This window comes from Lithobates pipiens, unplaced genomic scaffold (genome assembly GCF_037356315.1).
Source record: "Lithobates pipiens isolate NorthernLeopardFrog02 unplaced genomic scaffold, aLitPip1_a1.2 Scaffold_16, whole genome shotgun sequence".
Classification (NCBI taxonomy): domain Eukaryota; kingdom Metazoa; phylum Chordata; class Amphibia; order Anura; family Ranidae; genus Lithobates; species Lithobates pipiens.
In genome coordinates this window covers 643,961,319-643,983,352 of record NW_027507748.1, presented here as the reverse complement: position 1 = coordinate 643,983,352, position 22,034 = coordinate 643,961,319, and the positions used below count along the sequence as shown (strand labels likewise).

General features: G+C 37.7%; 1 protein-coding gene across 1 annotated transcript; it reads left to right on the top strand.

The window, feature by feature from the left end:
* Positions 1-2,148: 2,148 nt before the first annotated feature.
* On the top strand, positions 2,149-21,546 carry LOC143984035 (aquaporin-5-like). Its single transcript, XM_077484310.1, has 4 exons — positions 2,149-2,682; positions 11,614-11,778; positions 14,428-14,508; positions 17,987-21,546. The coding sequence occupies exons 1-4, from the start codon at positions 2,305-2,307 to the stop codon at positions 18,194-18,196; spliced, it is 834 nt and encodes a 277-aa protein (XP_077340436.1). The 5' UTR covers positions 2,149-2,304; the 3' UTR covers positions 18,197-21,546.
* Positions 21,547-22,034: the final 488 nt, after the last annotated feature.

The window sequence follows — 22,034 nt, the reverse complement described above, 5'->3', positions numbered from 1 at the left end:
TTCTCTTATCCTTATAATGCTACACCATCCTCGATTAAAGTGAATTGTTTTAACTCAACTACAGCATTCTTTTTGTGTTTTTCAGTTAAAGTGTGTGCTACCCCAACATTTTGTATTACTGATATGTGTCTGCTGTACCATGTACTTGTATGAGAAAGTATCCTCTCCTCTTTGCATTGCTTTCTTTATGTGAAATCCCTGGTGTTCCTGACAGTCCATCTGCTTTCTTATTAAAAAAACTGAACACACTAAGTAGAAGAACACACCACGATCAGTTCTCTAGCTGTGCTGGGAACTCAGCCTGTTCTCCAATGATCAGATTTGTCCTGACATGCCCCTTCTGCACAGCCTGTCACCGGAAAGCTTGGTGTGCTGCTGCTGCTTCTCCTCCCCCAGCTCTTATGCAGCTGCGAACAGAGGGAATGTGATCACTTATAAAAAAGGTAAAAAAAGGTATTTATATATATGTTTTATATCTATATAGACATGGTTTTCTCTTTCATTTCTATTTTAAACTGAATGGCTTGTTTTACACAGTGATTGTTTACAATCACTTTAGGTAGGAGTCAGTCTGACCCTATCACTGGTTATGATGTAAGTAAGGTAATAACAGCAATTACTGATATGACACATTGTAGAGACATATTGTAAACCAGTAGCAGCACATGACATTTTCTAGACACATTGCTGCTACTCTGCATGAAATGGCTAGTGCTTCAACCCTCTACAGCAGTGATTCTCAACCAGGGTTCCATGGAACCCAAAGATTCCTCCAGAGGTTCTTGATATATTTATTTAGTGCAATTTTGTTTTATCAACAGACCACCATTTCTCTGAAGAAGACCCCCCAGGGGGTTGAAACGCGTTAGGATTAGATATATATTCTTACTGTCATTATATTATACAGTGTAATTTATAGCTGTGTCTGTTAGTATACTTCCATGATATACTACTGTACTTTGTACATACGAGTTTGTTTTTTAAATGCTTAGGTGGAGCTCATGTCTTTTACCAAATATTAAAATATTTTTCATATTACTTCTACCTGCATCTATCATTGTCTCTTGCTGCCTAAAAACCCCGTTTGTGGGGGAATTTGTTCTGCTATGAGGTTCCTAGGGGGTTCCTTCAGCACTGGGCAATTTCTGCCTCTCAGATAAGTTCCCACTGACACCACTGATCTTTTTAGCTATCTGTAAGGAGGTAATTCTTCCCAATGACCACAAGGATAAGGACCATTCTTCCTACTGACCATCACACTAATGTATCATGAGTTGTATATTTCTAATTTTTAGCAGGGGTTCCCTGAGGTTGGAGAACTGTTTAAAGGGTTCCTCTGTGTTGAAAAGGTTGAGAAAGGCTGCTCTACAGTCTATAGGATGCATACTGACCTCCTGATGAATGTGTAGACTTCTCACTGCCAAGATAGCAAACAATGACATGCTAAAGGAGAAAAGAACTTGCAAGTCCCATCATGCCTTGTGAAAATATTCACCTTGCAAGTAGGAAGGGACAGGCTGGGTAACTCACGGCCCGGGTGACCATTGACCATCAATTGGGAAGGGGAGAATCAGGCAGGTGGCAACCGTAAACTGTGCAGGATCCAAAAAGAAGTACTTGGGCTGTATATACCCTACCATTGTCTGCAGTTCCCTCCAGTTCCCTCTCATACTTGTCAAACAACAGATTATATTCACCGTCACGGACCCTTTTGTGCCCAAACAAGCAGGCTTGGCTAGTGCTATATATAAAGTATATGTTCTTTTTGTTCTGCAGGAAACTATTAATTTCAGAAAGTATATAATTAACGTACACAACAGCCTACATATTACGTTAGTGCTGACACAGGTTCTTACACAGCTGGCATATAACATGATTAAGACAATTTGCCAGTTTTTTCATTTAATGTAAGTGAACAAGCCAGCGGCTAGAGGGATTGCCAAGAAAGAAATGCAATGATTGAGAAATCTTTCATTGGAAGGTTGACAGAATACAAAAAAGACAAAAGGAGCTTATGAAATAGATAAGAATGTCATTTCAATCTCAGATGTTATATAAATCTGTTTAATTATGCATCGCACATGATGAAAAAAACTGTGAATCGCTTTTGGGTGACACAGGGGGAGGTCTTACATGCTGTTAGGCTGAAGTGTTTTTTAACATGTAGAACAAGGGGAGGAACTTATAGTCTTCTCCACCTCTTGTTCAACTTGTCACCTCAACACCTTACAGATATATAAGCTGCCAAATGTTATCTACAAGCTTACACTGCTCTGAGGAATCGATAAAGAGGACTTTTTTTATATGATGTCAAACTTCAAAATGAGAGAACTGTGTTCATGGGCCTTTTACCGGGCCATATTTGCCGAGTTTCTGGGTACAATGATCTTTGTGTTCTTTGGACTTGGATCTGCTCTGAAATGGCCTGCTGCCCTGCCAACGGTGCTCCAGATCTCTCTGGCCTTTGGTTTGGTGATAGCAAGTGTTGTCCAAACAATGGGACCTATTAGTGGAGCAAATATAAATCCAGCTGTTACCATTGCCTTCCTTGTTGGATCTCATATCTCTATCTGGAGGGCTGCATTTTACATCATTGCTCAGATTCTGGGAGGATTGGCTGGGGCTGGTATACTGTGGGGGGTTGTTCCACCAGCTGTCCGAGGGAACCTTGCCATCAATGCTGTAAGTATAAAAATAAACCAAATGTGATTACTGTACAGATAACCAACATCTGTTTTACCATGTACAATGTAAGAATTATATATTACCTATCTTTGTAACATATGTCAAAAAATTTATAGTTTACTAATCCTATATTGTAAAGGTGTATTAAGCACAATAAATTACAATAAAAAGACAAGACAGGTCTGTACACTTTAAAAAAACTATAGAAACTAAACATTACACACAAAAATTGATATATATATATATATATATATATATATATATATATATATATATATCAATTTTTGTGTGTAATGTTTAGTTTCTCTAGTTTTTTTAAATGGTACAGACCTGTCTTGTCTTTTATTTTTATTGTGCTTATATATATATATATATATATATATATATATATATATATATATATATATATATATATATATATATATTACACACACACACATATATATATATATATATATATATATATATGTGTGTGTGTGTATGTATATATATATATATATATATATATATATAATTCTTGTAGGCGTGCATATTACCATTAAAAATTAAAAAATGTGTGCTTGCTTGTACCCTATCATGAGATAAATATGGGGGGCTGCCAATGCCGACCTCCTTCTTCAAGTGAAAGTCACATTTTCTTAATGTTGCAATAATTTATTTTCCATGACTCATGACTCACTTGTGGTTTAACCCTTTCCCTGCCAGTTAAATTTCTGTTTTCTTTTTGCATACATTAATAAAATTAAAAAATAACATTATTGTTACTTGTACAACTGTTTTTTAAACCCATATTTTTAGAAAAATACAACCAAAATTATTTTTGTGTACATACAGATAATATAATACCCATTTTTAAGTAAAATACAAAAAGATGCAGTCACTAGATATGAAATAGATGTAGTAAACAGATATAAAGCATATTAACAATGATTCATTGCCCTAGAATTACTGCTCTCCCTTTGATGTACACAGCCTTAGCTGATCTGTATGGCGCAATTGTCATTTTCATTAGCAGACCCAGTGTACGCGTATATGTTTGTATGTGCGCATACTGGGGCGGGGAGTTAAAAAAAAGCAGACATTCTGCAGAGAAAATGTAAACGAACTCCCTACAGTGGTAGTGACCAAAATCTGTTAACAGGTCAGTGCTGTCTCAAACATATGCCTTGCGTTGGCAGCAGTGAAAGGGTCAAACATTGGCATGACAGCCAGGCAACTAACTTTTTCAGAAGGTAACCTCTGTTTTTTTTCCCCCTGTTACAGGTGAGCTTTAATACATGATAACAAGTTATATAACCCACTACCTGTTTATTTCACTATGCTTATTGGTTCCAAATATGGAGACTGGCAGCAGATTTGAATGATACACAATTTAATCTTATTGAATCATACAGTATTATTTATCCAGTGTTTCAAAGTTTAAAGTAATTTATTAAATCATATATTACTTAAGATTGTTGTGTGTTAGAAATCACAATGTCATGTAAAAAATCACTGGAGGGATAATCAGCAAAAAGAAGGAGGTCCTGATTTCACTATATAGATTCTTGGTTATTACTAGAGGGGTTACCAACAGGAGGAAGGAGGTCCTGATTCCTCTATATAGACCTTTAGTTATCACTAGAGCAGGGATATGCAATTAGCGGACCTCCAGCTGTTGCAAAACTACAAGTCCCATCATGCCTCTGCCTCTGGGTGTCCTGCTTGTGGTTGTCAGAGTTTTGCTATGCCTCATGGGAATTGTCGTTCTGCAACAGCTGGAGGTCCGCTAATTGCATATCCCTGCACTAGAGGGTCCACCAACAGAAGGTAGGAGGTCCTGGTTCTCTTATATAGATAGATCTTTAGTTATCACAAGAGGGATCACCAACGGGGTGAAGGAGGTCCTGGTTGTCCTATATAGATCTTTAGTTATCACTATGTTTCTAATTGTTACTGATAAATAATTATTCTACCTCTAATTTGGACTATAAAAAGCTAGGTATGGATCTCATTCCTCCAGTTTTCCAGTTGTTTGAAGGCATACGCTATAGCTCAATGCTTTCAATGTTGTTTGCTAAATTCCTAGATTGGAAAAAACATATTTATGACGTTTTTTTCTTTCCATACAGAGGAGAACATTAAAAAAAAGAAATTACAGCAGATGAATTTAACATTGTGATATGACTAAACGCATAAAGTTATTACTAAAATTCCTTAACCTAACCTAGCCCTGAGAAACTTGTGCTCCTTCATCGTCACAGTATGGTCAGAACGCGCATTTTACAATCTAATTAAATATAATAACAGTGTGTACCTTATCCAGTCTCTGTTTCATTAAATTGGTTTTATGACTGAATTACAGCTGACATTATTCAATACGTTTTGAAGTTCAGATAATCCTAAACTCTGTAGATGAAGAAGAGGACTCGTGTTTGAAGCCACAATGTCCTCTTCTTCAGTGCATAATGACAAATACACACGGTTTGATTATTTTACCAGATTGACGTGCGGTTGGATCAAAACAACAGAATCCGTAAACAATCAAATAGCCATAATTTCCCTTCTGATCAATTTAGATTTGAGTTAGATTCGATTTGATCAAACAGTGTCGTCCAGGGTGGAATATTATTGATCGTTTTGCATCAGTTAGGCAGCACTGAGATACTTTGTTCATAAATAGGGATGAGCCAAACACCCCCCGGTTGGGTTGGTAACAGAACATGCGAATAGGCAAAAAGTTTGAGTGAACATGCAAACCCTATTAAAGTCTATGGGACACAAATATGAAAAATCAAAAGTGCTAATTTCAAAGGCATATATGCAAGTTATTGCCATAAAAAAGTGTATGGGGACCCGGGTACTGCCCAAGGGACATGTATCAATGTAAAACAACTGTTTTTCAGGAGCAGGGATTTTAATAATTCTAAAAGTGAAACAATAAAAATGAAATACTCCTTTAAATATCCTGCTGGGGGGGGGGGGGGGGGGCTCTTAGTTTGCCTGTAAAGTGGAGCATCTGTGTAATGTTTAGCAGTGCCGCAGTAAAATGACATTTCTAAAGGAAAAAATTTTATTTAATTTGCTTGTGAGTGTAATGTATTGTTGGCTCCCGACAATATAGATGTAAAAATCTACAAAAAAAATCGGTGTGCCCCCCCCCCCCCCCCCAGTCCATACCAGGCCCTTCAGGTCTCGCCAAAATAAAAATAAAAACATGTGGAGTCCCCCCAAAATTCATCCAAATGGCATTGATTTTAAGGGGAACTTCACGCCAAAATGTATTAATTAATTGGCGAGGGGTCCCCCCAAAAATTTATACCAGACTCTTATCTGAGTAAGCAGCCTGGCAGGCCTTTCACCAAAAAAAGTGTCTAAAAGTAAAAATCACAATAGACAGTTTTTGACAATTCCTTTTTTTTAAAAGTGTCCCGTGATGTACATCCATTGCCAATCACGCCACCTGATGGACCCAAAAGATAGAAAAAAAAGAAAAAACATGGGAGGCCTCCCGGTGACTGCTGCCTCTTGGCTATTATATAGGCAAGGGAGGGGCCACCCGCTGACATAACCGGATGGCCCTGCCCCCTAAGATGTCACATGATGTCACATGACATCAGAAGGGGGCAGGGTCACTCGATTAAGTCACCGGGTAGCCCCGCCTTTGCCTTTATAACAACTGTCCCAGCCAAGAGACAGCAGTCCCCGGGATCCTCCCATCGAGGCAGAGCTTTTATTTTTTTTCTATTTTCCGGGTCTGTCGGGTGGCATGATTGAAGATGTGATTGAAAATGGATGGACATCGCTGAACACTTTTTTAAATTTTTTAATAGAGGAATTGTCAAAAACTGTCTATTTAGGTTTTTACTTTTTGGTGAATGGGTAGGAGTAAAATGTACCCTATACCCATTCACATAGGGGGAGGGCATGATCTGGGGGACCCCAAAGCACCCTCCCATGTTCAGGGAAAGTGGCCTGGTATGGTTCAGAAGGGAGGGGCACTCGCTCGCCCCCCCTTTCCTGGCCTGCCAGGCTGCTTGCTCGGATAAGGGTCTGGTGTGGATTATGGGGGGGCCCACGCCAATTTATTTATTTTTTTGGCGTGGACTTTCCCTTCAAATTTATACAAGAATCAAAGGGCCTGGTATAAATTTTGGGGGGACCCCATGCTGTTTTCTTTTTCTTTTTACATTTTGTCATGGAGTTTCCCTTAAAATCTATACCAGTCCCAAAGGGTCTCTGCACTGACTGCACTATATATATTAGTCTACACTGAATGCACTGTGTATATATATTAATTGATATATTAATTACACGGTATATATATTAATACATATACATATACAATACATATATATACTAAACTGCCTCCACACCATTAACTAACCTGCCTAATCTAGCTCAAATTCTCAATCTCCACTATCACACTACATACGGCCAACATGTATGCAGCCTTATATAGCGTGGGGTGTGGACTTAGCCCCCCAAGCCATGATCGGCCAAAAGCACCCTGCCTTTGGCCAATCATGGCTCTCACGGCAGATCGTGCTGCAATTGGCCAAAGCATGCAGGTCAGGTGCATGCTTTGGCTAATCAGCAGCCATCAATGCACTGCGATCTCGCAGTGCATTATGGGGCACTCTGTGGCGCTCAAATTTGCCATGAACACCCCATATGTTCAGTTTGTTTGTGGACCAACGAAGTCCCGATGTTCAAGTGGAATTTACATTCGATTTGAACATTGGGACCATCTCTATTCATAAATATGAAAGTAAATTAATCGATCTGATCATGAGAATGCATGCTGGAAACAGATGTGGGATAGAAAATTTACATTAGCAGGTTATGTCTGTGTCTTAGTTATCAATTAAAACGTATTCTCCGTGTGTGACATATCGATAAACTATAGATTGATTATTCCTATTAGAAGAGATTATTCTGAAAAGAAATTGATCATTTATCGAAGTGTGTACAGCCACCAAAATGGTCAGTACAGAACATTATAAGTATTTACCAAGAGGTACAGCATCATAAAAATCTTCAACCAGTCTTTTCTAAGCGTTTACATATTTGAATATCATTCCTGTCGTTCCTAAGAAATCTGATATGCTGTTTATAGAACATTTTATCAAACAATGCATCATAATAAAACTGTAACTAAATATCTTTTTAAAATAGTTTTTACTAAACTTTATGGGCACACATAGATGGGCATTCTTGTCAAACATAGCACTGTTCAAATATATGAAATCAAATGCAAAATGCAGCATTTATGTCAGTCAGTGTCCCTGATCACTGGCACACAAGTTATATGATGACACTGTACTGCACTGGTGACAGTATGTAAAAAAACATTTTTTTCATTTCTTGATTTTCGAATAAATTATGACAAAAAATGACAACTTCAAAAACCCAACAGGCTTCTTACTAAATACCTTGGACTGTCTACTTTCCAAGAAGGGGTCATTTGGGGGTTATTTCTGTCATTTTAGGGCCTCAAGAAATTAGATAGGCCATCAGTACTTTAGGATTGATCAAGGATATATACAATATATAACTTTCCTACAGACTAAATAATATACACTGATTTGGGATATTTTCACCAAAGAAATGTAGCCGGATACATTTTGCACTAAATTTATGAAGAACAAATATTTGTTTGCAAAATTGCATAACTGAAACGAAGAAAACATGTTTTTTCTCAAAAACTTCAATAATTTTTCATTTATTTAGCAAAAAAATAAAAAGTCCAGTGGTGACTAAATACTACCAAAAGAAAGCTCTATTTGTGTGAACAAAATGATAAAAATATAGTGTGGGTAAACTGTTGCATGGGAGCACAAGCTGAAAGCTAAAAATTGGCCTGGGCAGGAAGGGGATAAAAGTGTCCATGATTAAAGTGGTTGAAGTAAAACCTAACATTTTTTTTTTACGTTTATACATTTTATTGGCTGCTGAATTATTACAGGACATGTTGCTTTTGTATTATGTTTACTGCATATTATGGGTCTGAGCATGACATACAAGGGCTGGTTTATTTAGGGAGTAGACGCTATTCACGTAGTAAAATGTACCGGTATGTTTGCTTTGCAAGGGAATGTTAGGAAAAAGAGGGGAACCCTTGTTCACTTTGTCCACCTAATCATGTCCAAAGGACTTTTAGAAAAGAGGATTTTTGCTGGCACATAATTGGTTAGTTGGTTAATTGGTTGGTTGGTTGACGTGAACACTAACAACTTCTAAGCGACAAGTCTTGACTCCTTTTGTAAATTAACCCCATTTGTATTTGGACAAGTGCAGTAAAGCACACTCACTGCGCAGCACTACTAAGCAGGAAGCACTCCATAGGGTTCATTTTCTGGATTTGGTGCAGCTCTGCATAGAAACCAATCAGCTTCCATTTTTTTTTTTTTTGTCAAACCTTAATTGAACAAGCTCGATTTTAGAATTTGATTGGCTACCATGCACAGCTGCAGCCGATTTTGCGCTCTCCAGTTTTAGTAAATCAATCCCATAGTACTTTGTCCCCTGGGGAACAGAACACATGAATAAAAATGTAAATTAGATTTTTTTCCCATATTTTGTTTATTGAAATTTTTTGGTTACACTTCATAAGTTTTCCCATTACACCACAAAATCCCTGACATGAAAAGATAAACAACAAAAAAAAAGAAAGAAAAACGTAAATACAAAAACACAAAAGTGTGTTCTATAGAGACTTCTTCTTTAAAGCTACCATGAGCAAAAGGACCAAAAATTTTATAAAACTATTTTAAGTTTTGGATGAAGTGGGGGAGGACTACTGTTTGGGTTTTATTGCTGTCTGTGTTTCCTTCAAAGATACAGTGGAACCTTGGTGCACAAGTAGCACGGTTAACAAGCATTTTGAAAGATGAGCAACATTTTTTTTATTTTTTTTTATTCTGACTCGGTTTGCAAGGGTTGTCTCGCAAAATGAGCAGAATTCAAGCTAATGGGCAGTGCAGTACCGCATTTCGCCAGAGGCACGGGGCTCCGGGGGACACTTAGAATTGTTCGGAGCTGTTCAGAAATACTCGGGATGATTCGGAAACACTCGGAAATACTCCATTCCTGAGTGTTTCTGAGGCTTTCTGAGCTGTCCCCGAGTATTTCCGAGGCTCTCCGGCGCCCGCTCCACCTCTGGCCACATGCAATATTGCATGTAATAGAAGTCAATGTGGAATGAATTATCTTCATTTCTATCGACTTCTATGGGGAAACTCGCTTTGATATGCGAGTGATTTGGATTACAAGCATTCTCCTGGAAAGGACAATGCTCGTAATCCAAGGTTTCACTGTATTTGATCCTACTTCATGTTCCAGTGTTCTAATCCTTCCACAAGTACTACCAAATAATAGTGAAAAAAAACAAAATACTGCGCTTGTGTCAACTTCTAATACAGTGCATAAACTGCAAACACATCAGTGCGATATTTGTCACAAAAGAAAACTTAGTAAACAAAGTTATAAAAAAAAAATCATAAGTAAAAAGTGTCAAGTGAAAAATTAATTTAAAAACAGTCCCAAAAAACGATGGCGAGAAATTATTGTAGCCACAGATCACAAGTGAGTCACATCATACTCCCTTCACCACAAAGGCTGACCACCAACATATGGACAAGATGTACTCTTATCAAATGGCCATGACCTCCTAGTTACAGGCGGGACTGGCAGTGAAGGGAGTGTGATGTGACTCACCTCTGATCTGTGGCAACAAGAATTGGGACTATTTACTTATGATGTTTTTTTGTTTTTTTTTATAGCTCAACACTGATTACTAACTACCAAATAATGGTGTTGTATTGCTGTATTTGTCACTTTTGGAGAGGTTTTCCCTCTCTTCTTATCTCAATAACTACAAAAAGAATAGAGAGGAGTCTCTCAATTAGTGATATGGGGACACAGACAACAATAAAAAAAGCCTGACAGGGGTTGTAATTCTAAACCTTATACATGCTACTAAATAACATTGTTTTATTGCTGTATTTGTCACAAATGGAGGGATCACAGTAGCACACAGAAGAAGATTCTTCTTCATGGGGTGGCAACGAAGCTTGTTTTCGATCTGAATTTATTTAAGATTTTCATATGTGGGGATACGTATGGCTCCCCTGGATATCTTTAATGGAAAAAACAGATTTTGCAACCTTAATATCTTAAAATTCTCCGATGTGACCAAAAAAAACAATTTTTAGTTATATATTATTGGACGCTCTGTCTAAAGGCATAAGTTGCCCCTTTTTTCCCTTTGTTTTATATTTAATTATGTTAATTATGGTTATCATTGCTCAATCATTAGCGTACACTTGTAAATTATTTTTTATATTTTTCATAGTATCCCACATTAATTCCTAAATATATTTATGGCACTAGGGGGCACTGTCATACATTTTCATGTTGTTAATTGTGTTTTGTTTTTTTGTGTGTGTTTTGTTTCTCTCATCTCATCTCAAATTTCTATAAATTTCTATGATGAAAATTTCAATAAAAATATATTAAAAGAAAGATTTTCATATAAACAGAGTTTATAAGCAGCCCTATTCTATTCACTGGGAAAACATTGGATTGGTAGACTAATTACATTTCCACTTATTACTTGGTGGCTCTGTTAATGCATTTTAGCTTGCAATGACTATAAAAGGCAAAACTTTCTTTAGTAAATCCAGAGTAGGTTTTCTCCAAATCCCTAGTAAGTTAGCTTCACTTTCTTCCAAATTAGAAGTTCACATGATAGTAAAACTAGTTACAATAACTCAAATCAATATAACATTGTGACAGAATGGATAATTTTATGCTCTAAATATTATTATCCCATTATGTAGATTTTAGAAGTTTTTTTCCAAACATATTTTTAACTAACTGTAATTGCTTTTAGAGTGCATGCTGGGTACTATGTCCTCTGACAAAAACTTAATTTTACTATTTTAGCTCAGCAACAACACCACTCCAGGACTGGGTTTTGTCGTTGAGATGATTCTTACCTTCCAACTGGTATTGTGTATCTTTGCAACCACTGATGCAAGGCGATCAGATAATGTAGGATCTCCGTCTATTTCCATCGGCCTTTCTGTCACTCTGGGACATCTCATTGGAGTAAGTAATTTACTAAATTTATTCTGACTTGAAACAACTATTGCATTTATTGCTTGATTTAGTGCATTAAGGAATGGTATACAGTTACTCACTGTAATTAATTCGATTTTAATGGTTTAGGGGAGCTATGTAAACCCAAATGTATTTAATAGATGGTAGCATTCACCTCAATTAGATGCGGTTCCTTTTTGCACCTGGTGATCCAACCAGTAAGTAGACATGGGCGCCGTCAATAAATTTGTTTAGTTCTGTTCCGTTACGGTTCCTATTAAAATTAATTCGTACTTCGTATTTCATGTTCGAAATTCAATTTCAATTTGTACGAAATACGAATTGTCGTTAGGTTCGTTAACTTGTACGAACGTTCTTTACGATGAATTTAAAGGCAAAAATATACCTCAATATGACAGTCGATGCTGATGGAAGTTTGGTTTTTATCCGAAATATGAATTTCCGTTGAAGAATTTCCTATCCGAAATACAAATTTTCATTAGATGAGGGGCTCCCACCATCCCTGTGCTGTGCTGACTTCCTCCTGGGGATTCATAAAAAAAAAAGTTCGTATTTCGTACAAAATTCGAACGCATGGCAATTCGTATTTCGGATCCTCCCGAACGTATAAATTTAGGGAAATTCGTACGAATTTGAGATTCGTACGAAACTAATCGCACATGTCTACCAGTAAGTGACTCTACAGCAAATTTTTGTCCAAAGGTGACAAAAAGTCTTAGGTGCAATGCTTTTCTGGCATTAAAAAGAAAATTATAGGCTATAAAGAAAACTAATAAATGCACTGCAAAAACATCTGCATTTATTCTTCTTTTTAAAAAGGTGAACTTATCCTTTAAGTCCAGGATTAAATGGACAGAAGTGGTGCACACACAGTTAAAAGGAAACTGTTTTATGTAAATTGTATTACATTTTTTGTTGTAATGCGTATAAACTGATATTTTTTCTCCATATATATTATTCTCTATAAATCAGCCTGAGGCAGACCTCGCCTACAGTCTACTCACTAGAGCTATGGTATGTGGAAACTGTAAACGCAATGGACAGAGGGAGGTGTGTAGAGAGCCATTGCGTATGTGAAAAGTTACTGTGCCACCAATCTGATCGTAACCTACCTGTGCCTAATCTATGCTGATGTTTTACTGGACATACACCTATCATTTAAAATGAAATGCTATACAGGCATACCCCACTTTTAAGTACACAATGGGGTTTATTTACTAAAGCTGGAAAGTGCAAAATCAGGCTCACTTCTGCATAGAAACCAATGAGCTTCTAACCTCGGCTTTTTCAATTAAGCTTTGGTAATAAAAGCTGGAAGCTCATTGGTTTCTATGCAGAAGTGAGTCTGATTTTGCACTTTCCAACTTTAGTAAATAAACTCCATTGTGTACTTAAAAGTGGGGTATGCCTGTATAATATTATGAGATAAAAAAGTGACACATAGGGGTTGATTTACTAAAACTGGAGAGTGCAAAATGTGGTGCAGCTGTGCATGGTAGCCAGTCGGCTTCTAACTTCAAGCTTGCTCAATTAAGCTTTGTCAATAAAACCTCAAAGCTGATTGGTCTCTGTGCAGAGCTGCACCAGATTTTGCATTCTCCAATTTTAATAAATTAACCCCATAGAGACCTTTGGAAAGCCAAAAATACTTTGCACAATCGTGTTCTGAAGGATGATTATGGGCTAATTCACATGTCTAAAATGCTGCACAATGTATAGTCTTGTATGCATCTTCTAAACACAGCACAATGTGAAACAACAGGGCCATGCACACAGATGTGTCTAAAAACAAAAATGTGAGCTGTGTTTAGTGGAGTACAAAAAATGAAGCTGCATCCAGGATGGAATGTATCTTCTGATTTTACGCATGTATGAGAGTGCATGTAAAAGCGTATATGCATACACGCCTAAAGCCTTTAGAAGAAAAGTATGTATCTGAATGCATCTAATTGCTAGTGCATTGGGTGCATATTCTTTGAAGGGTGTTCTGCTAGCTCTGCCGCATTTCTGCAAAAGGAAAGGAGAGGATAAGAGAGGAGGAGACCTGTCTGGTTGTTCCCAGGTTGCTAACACAACAGCCCTCAAGACATGATAACCCCCAAAACAGGGGGCTGGGCAGATTTTGCTGAAAAGGTTGTGTAGTACTGGGAGGCTGCACAGTGAAAATGACCAGAGTCATTTGATAAGGTAATGTGTCTAAACACTAGTACATTGGGTGCATATTTTAAACAGGATCTTCTGCTAGCCCTGTGGCTTTGCTGCTGAAGGAAGGAAAAGAAGGCAGGAAAGGAAACTAAAGGAAAAGAGAGGAAAGAAAGGAGAGGAGAGGAAAAGAAAGGAGAGGACTTGTCTGGTCACTTCCAGGTTGCTGACCCAACAGCCCTTAAGGCAGGATACCCCCATAAACAAGGGGCTGGGTAGATGTTGCAGAAAAGGTTGTGTAGTACTGGGAAGCTGAACAGTGAAGATGATCAGAGCCACTTGATTAAGGTAAGTATATCCTATTTGAGAATTGGTTACCATGGGTAAGTGTAAGCCTGAGGTCCACTATATCTCTTGTACATTGCATACTGAATACATGTTTATTTTTACAGCCATTTCATTAAAATAATAATATCAATGTTTTAAACATTCCAGATATATTTCACTGGCTGCTCAATGAATCCTGTACGATCCTTCTCTCCAGCAGTCATTGTGAGAATTTTTCGCAATCATTGGGTAAGAAAATTAAATTGTCCATTTTGAGTTATATGTTGGCTTAGCTGTGAGAGTTTCTGCACTACATTTTGTTTTGTTTTCTTAGGCCCCATTCACAGGTCATGCATAGGGCAGCCCATTTACTTGGACGGGCTATTCTATGCATGGCAAATGTGCCAATGAAGCTCCTGCACATTTTTCAGGTGTGGAGCATTGCATGTTTTTTGACGGTGTATTTGGACACTTTTGTAGCACATTTTGTAGCACTTTTGTGGGCACTTTTGTATCACTTTTGTAGCACATTGTAACAAAATGCATGTCAAAATGTGTATCTGCTACACACATTTCTTGTGGTAGAAACAAAGAATGACACCCAAATGCATGCTGTGCGATATGTAAAGGGGGCCTTAGTTCTTTTTTTTATTTATTTTTTATTTTTTTATTAAGATATTAAGTGTACAAGCATACAACACAATGAAACAAATACAAAAGATCACAATAAAAGACACAGTTACCCATGCAGGGGTTGTGACAACCAGTAGCAAACTCTAGGATTCAGGTGACCATGTTGGATCTTCATATGGCTCAGGTCCTAATGATGGGACTTCTCGTGACAACCAGAAATGGTAGTAAAAAGAGAGTGTCTCCAGTATCAATTCATATTTCCATTATATACATCACAAATATAGAATTACAAAGATACTACGATTTATCAAGCATAGAAGCTGTGGTTGGGTCAACCAACCATTTAGACCAAACTCTATCGTATTGTTTGGGGCAGCCCTGATTAACATAAGTATCTTTATATAAAGTCAAGTTGTCATTGATAAAATGTTTCTAAAAGGTGGGCCTTAGTTCTTTAGAATGAGCAGGACTATATTAAGCTCCTGTGGTCAGAAAATAAATTATTTTCTATAAAATGAAATAACACAGAGTCAGTGTAGGTATTATTATTCAATTATATAGTGCCAAAATATACATTTTAATTACAAGTACAAACAATTGTATAGCAAAAACACATGCAGCAGTAAAATGATGCAGAAGTTGTTTTTTTTCCATTAATTGAATAAAAGTAAAAATACATGGGTAAATACCACCCCCAAGCCACTTTGTGGGCCAAGCCTGCAGTCTCCAGGGGGTTGTAACGCAAGTATCCCAGAAAGCTGCAGGACCAGTTACACATCACCTTGGCCTATGTCAGATTGGTGTTGGGGACAAGGCTAAAATTTTAAAGGAAAAGTAAAACGAAAAAAATCCAGCCATTCTGCTTGCGAGGGGAGCAGCTTTAATAATGCAAACATTTTAGTAACAGTGGACAATGAATAATGCCGCGTACACACGATCAGAATTTTGGTCAGAAAAAGCTCTGATGGTTTTCCCAACGGAATTCCGATGGGATTTTGCTCAAGCTGTCTTGCATACACATGTTCACACCAAATTCCGACCATCAAGAATGCGGTGACGTACAACACGTATGACGGGGCTAGAAAAAGGAAGTTCAATACCCAGTAGCCAATAGCTTCCATCTCGTAGTTGAATCTGAGCATGTGTGAGTTTTTGCACGTTGGAATTGCATACACACGATCGGAAATTCTGATATAAACTTTTTCTGTCAGAAAAATTGAGAACCCGCTCTCGATCTTTTGCTGGTGGAAATTTGGCCAGCAAAATTCCGATGGAGCATCCACACGGTCACATTTTCCAACAAAAATCTCTCATCGGTCTTTTGCTGGCCGAAATTACGGCCATGTGTACGCGGCATAAGCCCTTGTACACACGGTCGGAGATTCCGATGGAATATGTCCAATCAGACCGTTTTGTCGGATAATCCGACTGTGTGTGGTCTCCATCGGACTGTTTCCGTCGGAGTATCCACGGACCAAGTTTTCCAACTTGTCGGTAAAATTTTCTGACAAGATGATCCGATTGGACCTTGTCCGATCATGTGTAGGGAATTCCGATTGGACAAAGTGCCACGCATGCTCAGATCAAATTCCTACACCAAAGCTATTGGCTACTAGCCTGAACGTAGTCCCCTTTTAACAAAATAACGTCATCACGTTCTGAACGATCGGATTTTCCGACAACTTTGCCAGACCGTGTGTATGCAACAGTTTCAGATAAAATCAATCGGACAAAATCCGATGGACAAAATCCGACGGATTTGGTTGTTGGAATGTCCGACCGTGTGTACAAGGGCTAAGAATCATCAGGCTTATTGGTTGAAGAATAACAATTCTTGTTAAACTTGTCAACTCTATAAACGCATAAGGTGCTTTAAAGCCCCATTTTTTGTACCCTCAAAACGCATTGGTTTTTTATGTTGTTTTTCTGTGAATAAACAGCAATAATAAAATACATTGGACTCTCCCTTTTTTGTGCTGTCATTGGATATGCACATTATCAGGCAATTATCAGCAAAAAAAATATCTTTTAGATTGAATTTGGGAATAGGACATATATGAAATGTTGCCACTATTCTGATTAACTTATTTACCCTCTTTATGGAGGAATTAAAAATCTTACTGCTATCCATAATCCCTCTAATGGAAAGATGGTTAAATTCTAATGTGGCTTCCAATCTTCTCTAAAATTACCCATATGTTTTGAATTAAAAAATCTTAAAACAACTTTATTTGTTTTTTATTTAATTGTAAAACAATTGAGAGCCACAAAATAGGCATCCTGATGATCAATGTCACCAGGACAGACAGTGATGGGATTTAAAAATTGTCACCAGGACAACAATAGAGGAGAAATCCTGTATAGCAACACTTGTTCCAGTAACAAATGTATATTTGGGGATATTTCCTCTTGCTGCCTGTTGTGTTTATAAGACAAGAAGTGAAAGAAAATCTCCCTAAATGAACCAGACTGCAAAAAATCTGGTTGGGGTTTTACCATTACCTGCTCTATACAAAATGTCAGAAAAACATTTGGTCTCAGATGTACTTTAACTATTGTTAAAATGAGATACAAGCCACAAAGGTAATGCGTTGTTTGCAGTCAGCAGGTCAGCCCTTATAATGTCACTTTGGGACAAAACAGTAAAGCACAACCATTGGGTAGCACTACATTGCAGGAAGCAGAATCCTCATATGTAATAAACAAACATGGCTGCCCCATGTACACGTATAAACAAAAATTATACACAGAAAAAGGGCAGCTGGATATAGGACCACAGCAATAGCAAATAATAATAATAATAATAATGAAAGACTTACGTATATTATACTTTTTAGCCAGCCTGGCTGCATAAGACCAATAAAACATAAGAGTTCAATCCACAAGCCCCAGCACAAAGTGTGAAGTCTCATTAATTCCTCTTGGTAACAGATCCTCAGGACCATTGTGTAGTTGGATTTATAATGCCTACATGATGATGGCAGAATCACAACTGCTAAAAAGTTCCAATCTAATTAAATTTAGCGTAGGTCATCTGGTTATTTTATTAGAAATCTAATTATAAAATATACATTGATTGTTTTTTTTTTCTTAGGTCTTCTGGGTTGGGCCACTGGTAGGAGGTATGGTGGCTTCCTTTATATACACCTACGTTCTGTACCCATATTCAAGGACACCTTCGGAAAGACTGGCCATATTTCTGGGAACATACCATGCTGAAGATGAATGGAACGAGCAGCAGGAACAGCACAGGAAGCGTTCATTGGATTGTCCAGAGCGTGTAAATAAGCGTTTCTCTATGTAGCAAGAATTCTTGTCTAATGGGCAGCATCATTTGTGTGTCAAATTTGAGACCAATGTGCCAGTTAAATGGCTCCTGTCACTTATATTTCTCCTGTGCTGTGCTGTTATAACAGATTTTTTTATTTGAGTTTTATTAGAGAAATTTTAGCTTATTTTTGGTTAATTTATTGATTAGATTTATCTATGGTATCAGCCAATGTAAAACAGAAATCCCAGAGCATCACTGGCCAAATGGCAGCTGATGAAGCTTGAAAGAAAAGGAGTATACTGAGTAACACGTTGGCACAAAGAAAGTTTAATTTTAAGGCAACCATAGTGATCAATAACACTTTACTGACAAAGTCACTTTCTTGAAATTGTAAAGAATATAAATATTTTTACAAATGTTATGAAAAAAAAAAAGAAAAATCTTAAAGGCTAAGTTCCTCGACTGCCAGATCCATGTCAAAGAGAGTAATCTTACTAGTCATGAAGACAGGGCTGCCATGATAAATAATGGGGCCTGTACAGCCTACCTGACAGGGCCCCCCATTCTGACAGGGCCAAGACCTGAGCCCAACCACCCGCCTCCTAGCCTGCAGGCAGTGTGAGTCATGGAGAAATTTGAGTGAGGCAAACTTTGTGCTAACAGTGGGAGAGATTTAAAACTTGTACAGAGAAGAGGGGTCAAAAGTATGTAACATGCAGGTGTCTGGAGTATATAATATAAAGGGTGCAGGTATAATGTACAAAATGCAGGTGTCAGCAATGTACAGAGTGCAGGTGTTAAGAGTGGGTAATGTACATAGTGCAGGGGTCAGGAGTTGGTAACACACAGAGTTCTATGGGTCAGGTGTGTAATGTACATAATGCAGGGGTCAGGAGTGGGTAATGCATAGAGTGCAGGGGTCGGTTGTGTAATGTACATAGTGCAGGGGTCAGGAGTGGGGCATGTACATAGTTCAAGGGGCAAGAGTGGGTAATGGATAGAGTGCAGGGGTCAGGTGTGTAATGTACATAGTTCAGAGGTGAAGAGACGGTAATGTACATAGTTCAGGGGACAGGATTGTGTAATGCATAAAGTGTGTCTGATTTTTATGGCATGCTAGTCTCATGTCGAAATTGAAGAGATTACTAATAATACGAGAATTTTCGTTTGACAGAATACAACTTCAGAAGTGACGTAACCCGTTGAATAATTCTGTATGTATTCTTTCGTTTTCTGAGCATACATAGTCTTGCTCTTACGATTTTTCTTGTATGAAAACCGTACTAATGAAATGAAAATCAGACGTTGAGTTCGCATCTGACAAAAATGTCAGTCTGCACATCCAGCTTTTATCTGATGAAAAAGTGAAATTGTCTGTCGAAAGCACTGTCCTAACTGTAATATTTGCAGACGATCGGTCGTCGTAACACAATTGACGTCTGAAAATCAAAGCGTTAAAGCCCCATACACACTATCAGTTTTTCTGCTGAGTATTTCCTTCAGGTTTACCAAAACCATGTAGTACAAGGGCCTGCCTGATTGCATACAAATTGAAACTCCTAAGGTCTGACCTCATATTATATGATTTTGGTAAATCTGAAGGAAAAACTCAGCAGAAAAACTGATAGTGTGTATGGGGCTTTAGAGTTCTATTTTGCCAATGTTTTTACCCAAGTTTCACACATTTTCCCTTAAGATTCAAATAGCAACAGTTGAGTGAATCCTGGTTAAATACATTGATCCATAGACCACTAAAATGTAGTTATTCAAGCAAAATGGTTATTTATACTGTGACACAGGGTGTATTTATAAAGCAGTGATTTAAAAAAAAAATGTCCTGGAGAATCAATCACTTCATTTAAAACACATGGACTTGGAAGATTCAGCTGCCCCTAGCTTTAACCGGTAGGTGGTAATACATGTGAAATCTAAAGAGTGGAATCAATGGGGAGTCCCGGACAGGTGTGAGGAGCAGATGACCCGCTTTCCTGTCAAACTGGAAAACTCCTTTATGACTCAGTTACATCAGCAGTCATTCAACAACGTTTTATAGTGACATACATTACCATGTGTTCACACGCACTGCACTGTAGTTGTAAAGGATCCCATGCAATTATCTTAAATTGAATGTTTAGCTACTATACATTCCAGGTGCATCAAAGGTTTGCAAGGTTTTACAGCTTTAAAAAAAAACAAAAAAAAAAAAACAGGCCAAAGCCTGAATAGAAAAGCTTGCTCTTGCCAGCAAGCTGCAGCGAAGGACCCTTGCTTTGTGTGTAGAAGCGACAGGCTCTCAGCAGAGGTCCTACACACCCTTGCTGAGTCAGAGCTAAAGTTCATGCTCCCTTCTGGTTGAAGAGCTCTAACTCTATCTAGTTCAGCAAGGGATGTGTCAGACCTCTGCACTTTTCCCCCACAGGTTCCTTTCCTGCAGCTGCTGGCAGGGACAGCCTTTTGTACTCTGCGGTTGCTTTCTAAAGAAAAACTGTAAGACTCTGCACATCTTTTGTTTTTATGGACATGGAATGTCCATAAAATTTAAACTGAAAATTTTAAACTGAAAAATCAGTTAGGCTTTAACATGTATGTGAAGGCCTTTTTCTTTTTACGTTTTGGGTAGGGTGGAGAAGAGTTATATCCTAAGTCAAGTTTTTGCTGTTGTCTATATCCCCAATGGAGAGATTTACTCCTTCATTTTGTCCTGGTGGCCACTGTCACTGAAACAAAAAGTGAGGGAATGCCAAAATGTTAGACCAGAGCAAGCAGTGAGGGTAATTTATCCACTGGTGGTACCTGTTATAATGGCAGCTATTTAAGAAAGAACTTTTTCTCACTTTGGGAAGATGCCATAAGCAGAATGGGGACAGCAAAAAAAGAAAAGAAAAGAATGAAATTGTTTTTTACCCTGCCTTTCATTATCCGAAATGAAAAAATATCCTTTGGCTATACATACACTATAAACCGAGCTGTGTAGGGCAATGTACAATATATACAGTGGTAGATATTAGCACTCAGAAACAAAAACATTTTCATTTAGCCATGCATCTTTAACATTTTGCAAAAGTACATAGAAATGTTTCTGCTTTAGATGAGCCCTGTAATTGAAAATGTAAAAAAAGACTCCGGGGTAAAGGAAGATTGTGGTCTATCTGCAACAAAGCAAAAGAGTTTACTAAAATGTTCTTTAATGGTTCATTATTATCATTGTACAGTTTAATTATGCTTATGTATAAAGGAATGTAAGTGGTGCCTACTCCATTCACATTTACACATTTATAGCCTTCTAATGTATTCCAGCCTGCATTTGCATTGTTATAACTGCATTAATGCAGACTGTCAGATGATACAATTCATTATATTAAACTTTTTATTGGTTTACCTTACTTTGTGCACATTTTACTTCATGAATCAGTCTGCATTCATTGATAAGAACCACCGTACATCTGAAAATGCATATATTTTTTAAAAGAAACCAATCAGATTTTTTTATATTAAACTACTACAGAATTTACATACTACTGCACACATTTCATTCTTTTATTTAATAATCGAATCCCCTTGTTTCTATTCACAGAATAGTGGATAGCGGACTCCAAACTGTTTGATTCTTTTTATATGAATAGCAAAAATGAACAGGCCAATTTGGGGATATTACAATGCTAAAGAATCATCTTTGAAGGTGACACATGGGACCTCTGTTTGGCCTCCACACATTTGGTATCTGTTTTGACCTCTCAGAAGCTCTCACATTTATTTTTGCCACACAGAGCATACAGAACACGCATTCAGTGGTATCAGTGGGGGAACAAGGACACTCCTCTATATGCAAAATGTGAGGGCGATCATGGGAACCAATGTTCTTCCAGACCCA